Source organism: Platalea leucorodia, assembly GCF_965183815.1.
Source record: "Platalea leucorodia genome assembly, chromosome: 5".
NCBI lineage: Eukaryota > Metazoa > Chordata > Aves > Pelecaniformes > Threskiornithidae > Platalea > Platalea leucorodia.
In genome coordinates this window covers 14626459-14641128 of record NC_138827.1, presented here as the reverse complement: position 1 = coordinate 14641128, position 14670 = coordinate 14626459, and the positions used below count along the sequence as shown (strand labels likewise).

At 44.7% G+C, this 14670-nt stretch overlaps 1 protein-coding gene across 1 annotated transcript; it reads left to right on the top strand.

Moving 5' to 3' along the window:
- Nucleotides 1-489: 489 nt before the first annotated feature.
- LOC309591596 (cytochrome P450 3A9-like) lies at nt 490-12265 on the top strand (the record flags this gene model as incomplete). The annotated part of the gene is made up of 13 exons (XM_082314167.1): nt 490-560; nt 3261-3354; nt 3782-3834; nt 4956-5055; nt 5675-5788; nt 6071-6159; nt 7192-7340; nt 8857-8984; nt 9648-9732; nt 10134-10294; nt 10739-10965; nt 11790-11952; nt 12167-12265. The coding sequence occupies 13 exons, from the start codon at nt 490-492 to the stop codon at nt 12263-12265; spliced, it is 1533 nt and encodes a 510-aa protein (XP_082170293.1).
- Nucleotides 12266-14670: the final 2405 nt, after the last annotated feature.

Genomic DNA, 14670 nt, shown 5'->3' with positions numbered 1-14670 from the left:
TTTAAACAAAATCTTAAATTCTGCCAAAGTTAATTCAGCTGCCAGAAAAGATCTTGTCATACAAATAACCTTTTCACTTCTCTTTCCCTTTTGTAAACCAACTCTGACACCTGCTTTGGGATTTACCTTTTCGTTGTAGCTTGGTTTTATTTATTTTGGTGTAGGAGCCCTGCAACATTACTCAGTAAGAAGTCAGTTATTACTTACTATTACAACAGAGAAACTAGCCGAAATGCCTGGCAACGTATGTATTAAATAATTTGAACCTCAGACAGTTCAGCCAGGCATTGATCTATCACAGTAATCGTGTTTTTCAGATTAGCATACTTTGCTACCTTTGCCTTTCGCTCCTCCTCCTTCATGATGGAACAGTCCCTAAATCATATGATTGGTCACAAAAGGTTGCACATTGCGAAACACTGCTATTTCTCACAGACCTGGAACAGACACATCAAGACAGAACTCAAAGCCAACCAGGGAAGAAACAAAATGAACCTTCTTCCCTCCTTGTCCATGGAGACATGGGCCCTTTTGCTTATTTTCATCGGCCTCCTGCTAGCGTGAGTAAATATTCTTTATTGGTTCTTTGCTCACGCCATTTTTCTGTTCTTGTCATTGTTCATTTTCATGCAACTAGCCTGCCGAAGAGCCAACAGGTAGGTGTAATTTCCAGCCTCTTACAAGGCTCTGGGAAGCAGCAGAAGATTCTAAAGACCATGCAGCCGTGTGATCTTGCTGCAAGGTTTGGAGTGTTCTCATGCACTGTTACAATCTTGCTGCTGAGCAATAATTGAGTAATAACGGTGCCAGGCATTTGTTACCAGCAGGGTGCTGGCTTGAGTGAGGATCGCGATCCATTAGGTTATTTTCTGCAGAAATACAGTCTAAGGAAGGCTGTGCCTCCCTGACTGAGGTTGCCCTATAGAGGGGAACAGGCAGTAGATGACCCTGCCACATGACCTGCAAAGGTGGAGAGCAGCAGAAAGGCACCAGAAGAAGAGCATTCGCAGGATCAGTTCTTAGTCTTCCTGACTCCTTCCGCAGTGCTCAGGTAAGACGCTCCATGCACAGCCACCTGGACCAGGAGGGACGCTTTGCAAAAGTTGGATTTGCTACTGGGCATCCCATGCCCATCCCCACAGCCCACCCTTGCTGGGGGAAGAAATGAAGCCCAGAGCAAGGTCAGGTCTCTGCTCCTGGCTTTTCAGACAGACTCCATCAGGCAGAAGTGTACCCTGCTGCTTCACAGGAGCTGTGCTAGTGAGAAAATGCTTTCGTCCACTTTGCTGATGCTGTTCAGTGCTGCAGCGTAGCAGGACTGGCTGAAAACCCCCTTTTGCTGGGACATGCAGCATCTCCGCTGGCAGCCCCTGCCAACAAGGCTGGACTGACAAACTTTGTAGCATTGACAAGCCCTTAGGCAGAGACAGCATGTTGCTAGCCATAAACCTTAATGATTAATGTGGTGCACACGAGCAAAATCCATTTGTCTGCCCTGGCGATGCTCCAGCTGCAGCACTTCAGTGAGCTCTGAAACTTCTAGCCCTGTTTTCTTTGAACCCTTTTCTGTGATTTGTATCATTCAAAAGCCTGTTTGGGGCAGATTCTTCAAAAAAAAAAAAAAAACCCACAACCCAAACAACCAAACCCCCACTCTCATTATTGACCTAAACCCTCATACTTCAATAACTCTGTGGCCACCTAAGGTTGCTGATTACTGCATTCTCACCTTCTGCAGCCACTTGTGATTTTGGTGTGGCAAAAGGGATGAAGCCCAGATCTTTGTGCTCTGCTATCTGAGCTAAAATAGAAATTTCCCTGCCCGTTAGCACAGGGAGGTTGTTCAGATGCTTCCTGTCCGTCTGGGGAAACACTGTTCCAGTTCACACATGAAGGAATATCAGGCATTTCTGGTTCACATCCATGGTGAGAAGTAATGATTATTCTCTGGCTTTACACTGAATGGTCCTTCTCAGCCTGCAGAAAACCGTGTCACGTTTTAGTCATTAGAGCATTAAACTGCGTTTTCCTAGCCATGTTTCAAATGGATTAAGCCTAGCCTATGTTCCTATAGTGTTTCTGGGCTTTGTAACCAGCCCAACCTGGCATTTCCTGGTCCTCCTGCAGCCCTGGCTGCCCATATACATTACAAATGAGAATCCACAAACATTTTATACCTAGTGCTGAATTAACCTTTGACAGAAAAGGTTAAACATTGACAAACTGAGCTCTGTGAAACCTTTCTGCACCTGCAAACATGCCGTTCCCTGGTTTTTGCCTGCTCTGTTTGGACCATAAGATGAGGTCTGCTTTTGTGCTCTGGCAGAACCTGTGCTGGGGGGACTGATCTCATTTGGAGTCCCCTGGATTTAGAAAAGTATTAGTAATTGCAAGGGAAACCCCCCTAAGTCTCAGCCTAGACTCTGACTTTTCAGGAAAGCATCCCAAAGATGCTGGCTGAGCAGCTGCTGCCATGTGGCCCAAAAAGGATCTCTGATAACATCCCTCTGCCAAACCTTTGCAGTTTTACATCCCTTCTGCAATGAACCACTCACTTGGGAAGCTGCAGCTACTAACTAAAAACAAATATTTTGAGGAGCTCTTTCAACACAGCCAAAGACAAGCTTCAAAGGGCTGCAGCCCAGGCCCTTGTTGAGAAACAGAGGGCCCTGAGGTAGAAGTAATAACTTTACAGCTGCCAAAAAGGGTGCTTCAGAGGAAAGAAATCTGCAAAGCTGTCAATAAAATCTAAAGAGAAAACCATCAAGACAAGACTTCCTGATGCACCACTGAGCTAATGCTGGGCTAAGGGGAGGGAGAACAATAAATTAAAGTGCAGCTTGACAAAAGCCCTGTTTGGGACATCACTTCTGGCACTGCTTTGATTTCTCTTCAATAAAAACATGTGAGCTTGGTGTTCCTTCTTCCAACTCCCTGTTCTGCCCTTTGTTTGGCAATGAGCTCCTCTTTTGACTTTTGCTAAAGGCTGTAGGGTCCTGTTTCCACCAGAGCATCTATGCATTTAGGACGCAGCTGCTTTTACATCAAAGCGATCTTTCTGAAGCTCTGTGTGGCAGTGGTGAGCCTTACCATGTTGATTAAGTAGTTTTTACAGATCAATTTGCTTTTGGGCCACTTTTTTCCAGCTCCCAGATCAGCCTTCTCTACTTCGAGCCAAAGGGACATTGCTGCAGTCTCCAGGTTTAGGAGATCTTGCAGCCACGGGGATGTAGCACTCGGTTGTCTTTTCTGTCCCACAGGTATGGGACCTGGCCATTTGGTCTGTTCAAGAAGTTGGGTATTCCTGGGCCAAGACCTCTGCCTTTCTTTGGGACATGCCTGGAATATCGCAAAGTAAGTGACTGAAGCCTTCCTGGCTCCAGAAATATACGCCTTTGCTCATACAGCTGTAGCTAAACAGATACAGGGTGATGCTAAGTTATCTCCAAATGCCAAGCTCCACTCTAACGCACAGGTTGTGCAAAGGCCAGAGCTGGATAAGGGCTCAGTAACACAGACCACAAGGCCTTGCCTTTACAGCATCTCCAAACAAGCACTTGTAGGTGGCTGATTTACAGCTGCCCTTTGCCAGTGTCCTGGCAAACAGCTCATTCACAAGCACAATGTACATTTATGCTGTCCTTCATGATATTTTTGGAGAGGAGAACTCAGAAGGCAGCTCTAAACATCAGTTTACAGATATTCCTCCCAACCCATCATCTCCAACATTATCCCCTCTGCTGCATCCTCTCTGAAATAACTTTTAAATTGCTTTCCACAGGGTTTCGTGGATTTTGACAATGAATGTTTCCAGAAATATGGGCGAGTCTGGGGGTGAGTATGATTTCTTCTTAAGGCAAAATTAGAATCCGTATAAAAGGGAGAAAAAATTCATTAGGAAAGCTCCCTTTACCTGCAGCCCTGACAGTCCCAGCACGATGAGTACGGCAATGACAGGGTGCTCATAGTGGCTTACATTAAAGCCTGATGAGTGCAGGGCTGTGCCATTGTCATACTACATGGAAATTGCTCTGATCTATACTATGAAAGCTGTTTTAAAACTGATAACAAAAGGCCCTCACCTGCTCCTAACAAAACCAGCAGCAAATCTACTATTTACTTAAGGAAGAATCTGGCACCAGGAGGTCAGGTTCCTCTGGTTTACCAACAGCAGAGGAATGCAGGTGACTCCCAATACTGAGTGAAGAAGCAGATCCAAACTCTGCCAACTTCCTCGTGCTGCTGATCCTTACCTGCTGCAGTGGGAGCTAGTGCAGCTCTCATTGCTCTGCTCTGGACATCTCCTGTGGCTTTTATCGCTGCTGTTATAACTTCGGTTACAAACTTGCATATCCTCTATAATGCATCCATTGGTCCCTATAGCAACTTTAAAAAAATGGAATCTGGAAAATATATCTTTGCATAAATGGGGAAAGTGCATAAATCCACTTAATCTATATCTGTTCCAGGAATGCATTCAGAACTGACAGCTTAAAAAGACAAAAACAAGGATTGAGTTTCATCTCCAAGGATATTTCAGTGCTGTCAGCCCAAGTCTCCAGACACCCAACTCAAGAGCCTGAAAGGGGTCGAACAAGTTTCCTTCTAATACTGTAATGTGTTTAAGTGCCTGGAAAAACACAGAGTCAGGGGAGAAAGTGAAGACATTTGCTTCATTTAGTATCCAGTCCTTTGAGGGACTGAGCCCCGCTCATTTCTCAGTGAATTTGGAAGGTGTTTAGTGCCCTTTGTCATTTACAAAACCAGATGGGAGAAGGCCTGGGAGTCCTTTTCCATCTCTACTTTCTACATTTCTGTACTTAGGCATCTGCAGAACAGCAAGGCTAGTGATGGAGGAGCATTTGTTTAATACATTTTGCTTCATGGGCATCAGCCAAGCCTTGCTCTTCAACTACCTGGGGTTGTTCATTTGTCTCCTCTTCTCCCCCCACCAGGATTTATGATGGCAGGCAACCTGTGGTGGCTGTCCTGGACACCCAAATCATCAAATCTGTGCTGGTTAAAGACTGTTACTCCACCTTTACCAACAGGAGGGTAAGAGCAGAAGCATCACGATGTGCCACAGAGTTCAAAAAACAAAGTACAGGAGGAGACAAGCATGCCAAGCATGTAGCAGGGTTCCCATAGGGGACGAGTGACTGCACTATAGGAATTACTGTAAACGGCCACTGTATGTCACTGTTCCCCTGCCTTACAGCCTGGGGACTGCATAACCAAGCTGGCAGAGTAAGCTGTTTGCCTCCACATCAGACAAATTCTGCTTTCACACCTATATATATATAGATAGGATGACTTGGAGTCTGTGTGAGCATGCAGGAATCTGTAAGGGTCCAGCTAGCACATGTGCCACCAGCTGGGATGCAGGTTCTGGGTGGCATGGTTAGGTGTGGGTACACACAGACATACGGGTGTTGGGCTTGTTGGGTTACTTGTTCTGGGTATGGAAATGGCATCTCACAGCTGGTTTACTGTGGGAAAGGGGATTATTTATGTATGTGTGTCTTGAAAGAGGCTGTTTGTAAGGGCTTAGCCTGCTGCCAGTAGTAATGCCCCTGAAATAGCCTGGGCAGGGACTTGCATGCCACATTCCCATCCTTGCAAGGAAGCCACTATGTTTTCTGGGGTTAACACCTCACCTTTTTCCCCCCTCTAGCATGTAGATCTAGCAGGGGTGCTGAACAACGCTATCTCATTAGCTGAAGACGAACAGTGGAAAAGGATTCGTACTGTGCTCTCTCCAACCTTCACCAGTGGGAAACTAAAGGAGGTAAAACACAGAGGAGCAGGTACAAACTAAATCAGAAAGTCAGTAGACACTGTTTTCAGGCTGAGATTTTCACAGGGGTCCGATTTCTTTAGTCAGAGCCTGGCAACTAAGCTGGCCTGTTTAATTTATGCCTAATTTAAAAATGAAAAAGGCTTAAAATAAAACCTTAGCAGAAAGATCGTATTTGTAAATATTCATGAAACTCCCTGTAGTCTTTGTAAGCCTTTCTTAAAGGAGTGAAATGTACTACACTTAAGTGACCATCTCTGGTTTGTGTTACAGATGTTCCCTATAATGAAGCACTATGGAGAAGCTTTGGTGAAAAATGTTCAAAAAAAAGTGGAAAAGGACAACATTCTATCTGTAAAGGAGTAAGTAGCTGCTAGGAGCAGCAGGCTAAGCAGCAAACCTTGTTAGCAAGTGCTGCGGTTCATTTGGTACTGGCAACGCAGCTCACTCGCTGGGTAAACCAGACCTCTGAAATGAGGAATGGGGCTAGCTGAAAGCCTGGCTAGAAATTTGAAAGGGAAAATTTAAGCTGGAGTGTTAGTGAAACTTCCTAGAGGGAGAGACCCAGAGAGAAGTCTTCTAAAGGGAATTAGAAGGGGGAAAAAAATGCTCCAGCACAGCTTTGTGAATCCACAGATCCAAGATAACCCCAAATCTGCCAGGAAAACCCAGTTTTCCCTGCATATACTCAGGATCTCTATGCACCACCACCTTATACTGCAGGACACTGGAGTTGCTGGCCTCTCTGCCCCACACACAGCACTGTGGGATGCTCATCCATCACTTGCCCCATTGCTGGGGGGAGCAGGGAGGGAGACTGTAGTGCGGCCCCAGGTGTGTTATCCTCATCTGTGCCCTCCATATGGGCTCTGGAAGAAAACCTGTGTATTTCACCCCCAATTTCAAAGCACAGATGCAGAAGGGGCAGCTGCACACCCGTAGTCACACACCAGTGAAGCTCTCCCCTACCAAAAACCCCATAAGGAGAGGGCTTGGACAGTTGGTAATATTATAGGGCTGTGCTGGGTTGAACAAGATCATTTTCATGGCATGTTCAAAGCAAGGTGTGTTACCACCCCTCTCCAAGAAGCTAACATGCTCAGGAGCCACATGCTGTCCTTGCGCTAACACATTCACGTAGCTACATGCTGTTTTAAAATCCTCAGAAAAGCTGTCTGATTTCAAAACCCATGCAGGCTTGAAACCAAAGCTCTCTAAAAATCTATCCTGTTCACTATAAGTGCTTTTCAGCTACCTTATATCCAATTTCCTTTTCAAAATCAGGGCAGGGCATCTTATGAGAAATTATATTTGAATGTCACATAGGCATTAGGAAAAAGTATATTCACTTGGCCCAAATATTTAACTACAGTCTATCTTCCATCTTCCCTCAGCATCTTTGGAAGCTACAGCATGGACGTCGTCACCAGCACTTCGTTTGGTGTGAACATCGACTCCATGAACAACCCCAAAGACCCCTTTGTCAGAGAGATGCAGAAGTTGGTCAAGTTTGACTTTTTTGACCCACTCTTCATCTTGTCATGTAAATGACTTTGTTGAAAACTTCGTTCAGGTGTCAGAGTACTACTGAAGTGTGACTTTAGACAGCATATCAGAGACTGGTGCATCCTATACATTAACCAATCAACTATTGCTTGGATAACTTGGGTAACTAGCTAGGATGAAGTCCTAACAGCTCGTCTTGTCGTTTCCTCATTATTAGCTTCATGCTAAAACTCTGGGAATGCAACTCTACAATGCAAGAAACATGAACATCCCAACCAATATCCAAATAAGTGCTGGAAAATGGTTTGAGGGTTGAAAACCAAGTTCACCTGTAAGGCTTGAGGAGAGTGGTGTTATCTGAAATGCATTTTCTGGAAGAGGGTGTTGAGTGGGGACTGTAATTAGATGCAATTTCCTAGCAGTGCAATAGCTTACAGTGATAGTGATGAAGATGGACCTTAAATCACTTGCAACCTTAAATTAAGGTTAGATACCTTGCTAAAACATGGGGAAATTTGTGATCTGTGCATAGAGGAGCTTCTGGTGCTGTAAATTTTAGGAGTCTATACACAAGCTCAAGATCCAGTCTCTATAATGAAGGAAATGCTCTGAAGGGGACTTGAAAATGTTTGCATGAGCACAGCATGGCAGTGAATAGCTCAGGCTGAAAAAAAAAGAATTCAGAATTTGCAATAATTCTCTTCTCAGCCACATTTCTGTCATAGTGCTGTACAATGCACAGAAGTAACCTGTCCCTAGAAAGCAGTGCCTTAGAAAAAGAAGGTGGCATATGCTTTGGTCATCTCTTAAAGCAAAGATTATGCCCAGCTCAGTTGTGTTTGGTTGACAGGAACTTGGGAGAGGGTTACATCAAGACAAACTATCCCGAGAAAGAGGAAAAAAAGCAAAGCCCAGGCTTTGCCTGGGTAAAGAAATCAAGAGAGGAAATAATTTCTCAGTAGCATAGAATCATAGAATGCTTTGGGATGGAAGGGACCTTTAAAGGTCATCTAGTCCATCCCCCCTGCAATGGGCAGGGACATCTACAACTAGATCAGGTTGCTCAGAGCCCCATGCAGCCTGGCCTTGAATGTTTCCAAGGATGGGGCATCTACAGCCTCTCTGGGCAGCCTGTCCCAGTGTTTCACTACCCTCATTGTAAAAAATGTCTTCCTTATATCCAGTCTGAATCTACCCTCCTTTAGTCTAAAACCATTACCTCTTGTCTTATTGCTACTGGCCCTGCTAAAAAGTCTGTCCCCATCTCTCTTATAAGCCCCCTTTAAGTACTGAAAGGCTGCAAATAAGGTCACCCCGCAGCCTTCTCTTCTCCAGGCTGAACAACCCCAGCTCTTTCAGCCTTTCCTTGTAAGAGAGGTACTCCATCCCTCTGATAGTTTTTGTGGCCCTTCTCTGGACCCTCTCCAACAGGTCTATGTCCTTCAATACTCATTGCTTCATTACAGCATCATTACTTCCTCAGTAACATCCATAGCTATCTTATGAGGTAGAGTTTGTTCAGTGTGTGATTTTATTCTCAATTTGTTTTTCAGTTGTATGTCCATTTCTTATTCCTCTTTTGGTCAAGATGAATGTAAGCTTTTTCCCCAGTGATGCTGTAGATTTCTTCATGAGATCCATCTCCAAAATTAAGCAGGATCGTGAAAAGGAAACTCACAAGGTAGGCAAGCATGAATTTGCTAGAAACTGTGGCAGAAAATACACTTAAGTGAAATATAATTAGGGTGATGATATCAAAGGTGAAGCCAAAGTACAATGACTCAACAAAACCCTGGATCTACTTAAGTGTAAACACTTGATTTTAATACTGTCAGAAAAGACTCACCTGACCAGCCCTGGCAGAGAAGCAAGCGGACTTTGTACATCTGTGATCTGAAGCTAAATCCAGATAAAGGCTTGGTAGAATTGGACTAAGCTTGGGTTTGCAGAACTTAATAAGTCAAAGTAAGAGACTCCCTGAAGAAGATTAGGCAGAGGATAAGAGAGAGCAGAGTAAGCAGCACAAGTGCAGCAATACCACCTTTCAGGGTTGCGCCTTCCCCTCTCACTTTTCAAAAATTGAGGCTGCTTCCTGGCAAAATTCTCCCTTTTAGAGTTTGGATCCCTTTCCCAAAATTCACTCAAGACACTGCTCTCCCACCCAATGGCTTCACAAAAAGGACAGATAGGTTTCCAAAGCAAAAAGCAAGTGTTACGTTTTTCAATAAGGAAGTCATGCATTTTGGGGACGCTTTCAGTTTAAAAATTGTGCTTAGGCTTATCTGCTTATCTGAGCCCTCCAAGGGACCTGTCACCAAAGAAATTCTTCTGCTTTCCTTCTCAGGGCAGAGTAGATTTTCTGCAGCTGATGATCGAGTCCCAGAACTCAACCAGTCATGGGAGCAATGAAGCAAATCACTCATGTAAAGGTAACAACATCCAAATACTCATCATGGCAACAGGGGCTGTGGGAGCAAGGAGAATATGGGGAGCTGTTTCCCAGAGAAAGGCTCAATGGGTCACCACCATCTCCACTAACCAGCTCCAGGCAGAAGTCTCTGTCCCTTGTTGCCAGCACCAGGGCTAAGGGGAATCCCTCAGGTCCTTTGCCAGGGAGTAGGACTACCGTGTCAATCATTCTGACCTGGGAAATCATCTGGCTCCTCTATCAAATGACTTTTTCCAGACAGATAGCAGAGTAGCTACAGATGTGTTATCAGAAAACAACTGCAACAACCTGCCTCAATCCCACCCATTGCTACCTGTTCCTTGCTGAGACCATCAGTCAACACCGGTTTTGCTCATCTCCCTACATCCTCTCTCCTCACAGCCCTGACTGACACAGAGATCCTGTCGCAAGCATTCATCTTTATATTTGCTGGGTATGAGCCCACCAGCAGCACTCTTTGCTACCTGGCATATGAACTGGCCATGCATCCCGATGTGCAGCAAAAACTGCTGGAGGAAATCGACAGAGTTTTACCCAACAAGGTAAGGGCATGTTGAGTGATGGTGAAGACCCTCTGACCCTGCTGTCCTCCTTGTTCAGTCAAGACAATGAGAAATCTTTAGCTCCTAAACACCCTCTCCTCTTGGGATCTTCCAACAGCTCTAAGGCACACACACTGAGACAATCAGCCCTGTAGTGGTTTTCTTTTGGCAGCTGAAACCTTCCAGGCCACCCCACTACACAAACCCATTTGCCATACTCTACACCCATGCACAAGTGGATGAGGATTTCCAGGTATTTCCATCACTCAAGGATGGAAAATGAAATGGATTATGCAATTTCTACCTTGCATTTTGTTCTTCAGTGAGTCTGAGTCATAGCTGGGGCAGTAGAGGTTGGGGACACTCTGGTCTCAGCAGTCACTTTAGGAAAATCCAATCCTCATGCCAACACACCTGGCCACCCTTTCTCCTGTCGTCCTACAGGCTCCTCTCACGTACGAAGCGATGACGCAATTGGAATATCTTGACATGGCAGTGAATGAAACCCTTCGGCTCTTCCCCCTTGGAGGACGGCTTGAGAGAACCTGCAAGAGAGATGTAGAAATAAATGGAGTGACCATTCCCAAAGGAACCATTGTTATAGTCCCAGTCCATACCCTGCACCACAACCCTGAGTACTGGCCAAACCCAGAAGAGTTCAGACCAGAAAGGTACAAAAAGCATGATGAAAGGGAAGAAATATCATGCTGCTTTTTCCTCACATAGTAATTAAGTATTAATCTCTGATTAGCTTCCTAATGGTGTTCTTCCTATCTTTTTACAAACAATACCTATGAGAAATTGCAGGCTCATGGGAACGTCATTTTAAGAAAATGAGCTTTGCACTTAAAGTAGGGTTGCAAACAACATAATCTTATTGGGAGAATAACATTCATACCTCACAACATCTTGTACGCAGTTTTTAGGCTTGCTGACAGAGTGGTGAGTTTTTTGTAACTGCTAGCCATCTTTCTATATAATCTTCATTGCTGAACTTGTTTTGGTTCAGCTTCATTGCTGAACCACACAGGCTTTGCTACAAAATATACCAGAGTTGATCCTTCCCCTGTTTTCAAGGAAGTGATAACTTTTCCCTAGTTGGTTATTTTTATAATTGGTATCAACCTCTCATTCCCAGCAAGACTGAAGCCATAGGCTGCTCCTACCAGACAACCCCTGGTTTCTCTCTCACTAAATGCAACAGATAGGAAATATCACTCATTTTGGGAGAGCGAGTAGATTTTCATGTTGCTCCTAACTTCTTCTACACTGAATGGACAGAATTAAACTAAACACTGAAGTGGGATCCCACCCCATCCTGGACGAGGACCCTGACACAGCACTCAGTTGCTGGGGTACACTGAGATACCTTAGCGAAAAAACAAACAAGTCTGTAGGGCACCAGCAAGAGATCTCTGGATAAGTACTACAGATATGTAGCGCTTTGTTTTTTTGCTGCCTTCATTTTTTTTCCCCCGACCATGTCATTACCCAGGTTCAGTAAGGAAAACAAAGAGGCCATAGACCCTTATACGTACCTGCCCTTTGGAGCTGGTCCCAGGAACTGCATTGGGATGCGGTTTGCTCTCCTGACTCTGAAAGTTGCCATCACCATCCTGTTGCAACATTTCACCTTCCAGACCTGCAAAGAAACTCAGGTGAGGAGCACATTACCTTTTGAAACTCACACCAGAAGAGCCAGGTGCCTAGTTTCTCATTGTGGGTGCTAACAGCAGATGCTTTGCACTTTCGGGGGAGGTGCGCTTTCAGGCACTGTGGATCAAGTTATGTCCAAACCGTGGCCAAGTTTCTTTCCTTTAATCTCTACTTATTTGTCTATCTCCAAGCGTGTTTTTCCTCTTATTGTTGCAGATCCCTCTCAAGCTGAGCTCACAGGGACTCTTAAGACCAGAGAAACCGATTATTCTGAAGTTAGTCCCCCGGACCAACACCACACCTGCAGAGGAGTAAAACCCAGCTGCGTCTGCAACAATTGTCTGGCGTCTAATGAGCGCTGTGTTAACAAAGGGATCACACATCGCAGGAAAACTCTCCTACACGTACAGAGACACAAGAGCAACTCTGGAAGCAATTACTACATATTTACTAATAAACATAGCTGTCATAAATGTAATGTGGATCACTGGGCAGTGACAATACACAGTCCCCTTAATTTTGATTGCAGAAAACAAGAAATAAATCCAAATGAGAAGCTGATCATCCACTTACTTCTAAGGGGACTTCTCCATCTGGAGAGAAGGAATTACTGTCGCATCCAAGAGAAACAAGGTGTGATGGAAATTCAGATTGCCAGACCTTGCTGGGCAGGGACAGGTGACATTCTTCTTGGTGTATCGATGCTTGAAATTTCATGTGTTATAATTGAGATGACTGGTGTGAGACTACATCCTAGTTACCAAACCTCTCTTGTGCCATGTGTTAATTAAACTGTGTACAAATACTGTCATTAAAAATGTTTGAGAGCTGCTCTGTGTTGTGTATAGCGGCTGATCACTTCCTATTTGAAAACCATATTCAGCCTCAACCCTTGAAATTATCCATGTACATTGCTTTCCACTTAATTTAATGAATCTGATCCTTCATTTAATGCGTTCAAATCCTCCCATTTGTACAGTATTTTGCAAACACTATAACTCCCACCTCTTAGTTTGATTAAGAGGTTACCTTCAGTTCAACACTGGCCGACCTTTTTCCACCCTGGAACAACAGAGGATGAATCGCAGAGAGCCGCAGGAACAGCTCAGAGGAGATGGTGACAGTACTGCAGGAGGGCCACTGCTCCTGGAGAAATTGTCTGGACACAGCTTGTAGCTGAGCCTTGCCTTCCAGAGCCATGGATGGGGTTTACACATTGCCCATGGTGGGATGGTAGCCTGCTGCAAGCTGCTTTGCTCCTGAACTGCTCCAGAGCTTGGGAGCAGTGGCTCCATGGTTTGGGCCCTATGGGCTTGTCCTGCCATCAGCGTCATGCTTTGACCAAAGGATTTATGCCATCCCTAACCGTATAAACAGGGAACACCAAAAATTAGGTGGGATGTTCTCCCAGATCTGAATTTCACACGCTAGGTAGCCCCAGTATATTGTGCTGGTCCTGACACCTGCAAACCAAGAAGGATGTTAGTAAAATGGGCAAAGTTTTTAGAAGAGCTGCAAGCCAGATCAAGTCACCCCTGAACTTTCTCCTGGCATCCTTCACTCCAAGACAATATTTTCCAAATCATGGTCTATAATTTTCTCCTGTAGTGAAATGCTTTTCTCTTTAGTCTGGCAGGCAAAACTGCAACATGACCCAAATGCTACAGTCCAACATAGTACAAATTTATTCAGAATTCATGTCTATTCTTTAACAATAATGGCAATTAAGGGGTTTGGGAATGGTCAGCCAACAGTGCAGTGGATTCCTGATCACTGGGAATCCCCAAATCAAAGCTGTCTATTTTTCAGGAAGATACAGCAACATTCACCAGGCTCTAATTCAAGAGTAAGAGCTTTTGCTGTCCCTAAAGGCCGATAAAACAATTATAGTGCTCCCTTCTGATTCATCATCTGTGAAAAATTGTTTGGGTTTTGCTATGTACACAGCAAGGCATAGTTAGGAATGCTGCCAGTAGGGCCCCTCCTCAGTTTAAACTGTTGCTCAGCTCTTACCAGGGGTTAAAAACCATCAGTGGAAGTGCTGGGCCTGTCTTACTGCTGTAACACTGCAGCAGCTCTGATGGGGACAGTGCAATGCCCCTGCACGGACGGACTAGTTAAACGCATTTTCCCCATAGCAAAATAGCGTTAGGCAAAACTAACTGCATATTCAATGCAAGGGAAAGAAAGGGGAAACCCTCATGAAGGCAGCAAGTCACATGCCAAACAGCTGCTCTGAAGTAAAGTCATTTTGGTATCTCATGAACAAAATCAAGTGTCTTTGCATGGTGCTTAGAACCAGAAAGGGTTAATCCAGCCATACCCAAAGACAGGCAGTCCCTGCCCAGTGCGTGGCATCTCTGGGAATGAAGTCATTAGAGTAACTGCACAGCTCATTCTTCCAAACGTGAAAAATGTGACTAATTCTCCAGCTTCAGCCAATTATGACCTGCCAGGACTATCACAGCAGCCCATAAATAATGTGTAACAAAATCATGGTAATGAGTCTTCTAGAAGAAAATTAGATCCATTGTGTCTTAACTCCATAAAATTACTTTGCTTATAAGGACTGCCTCCGTCATTCCCAGCACTTTCCATTTCTTTGCGGGCCATCCCTCAGAAATGGATGGGACTTGGCCAGGAGTCTGCTGGCCCTGGTAGCTGTGCGTTCATCAGATTTGTTTTCACTGGTTTGGCTGTTTCCTCTTTAATCCAGACAT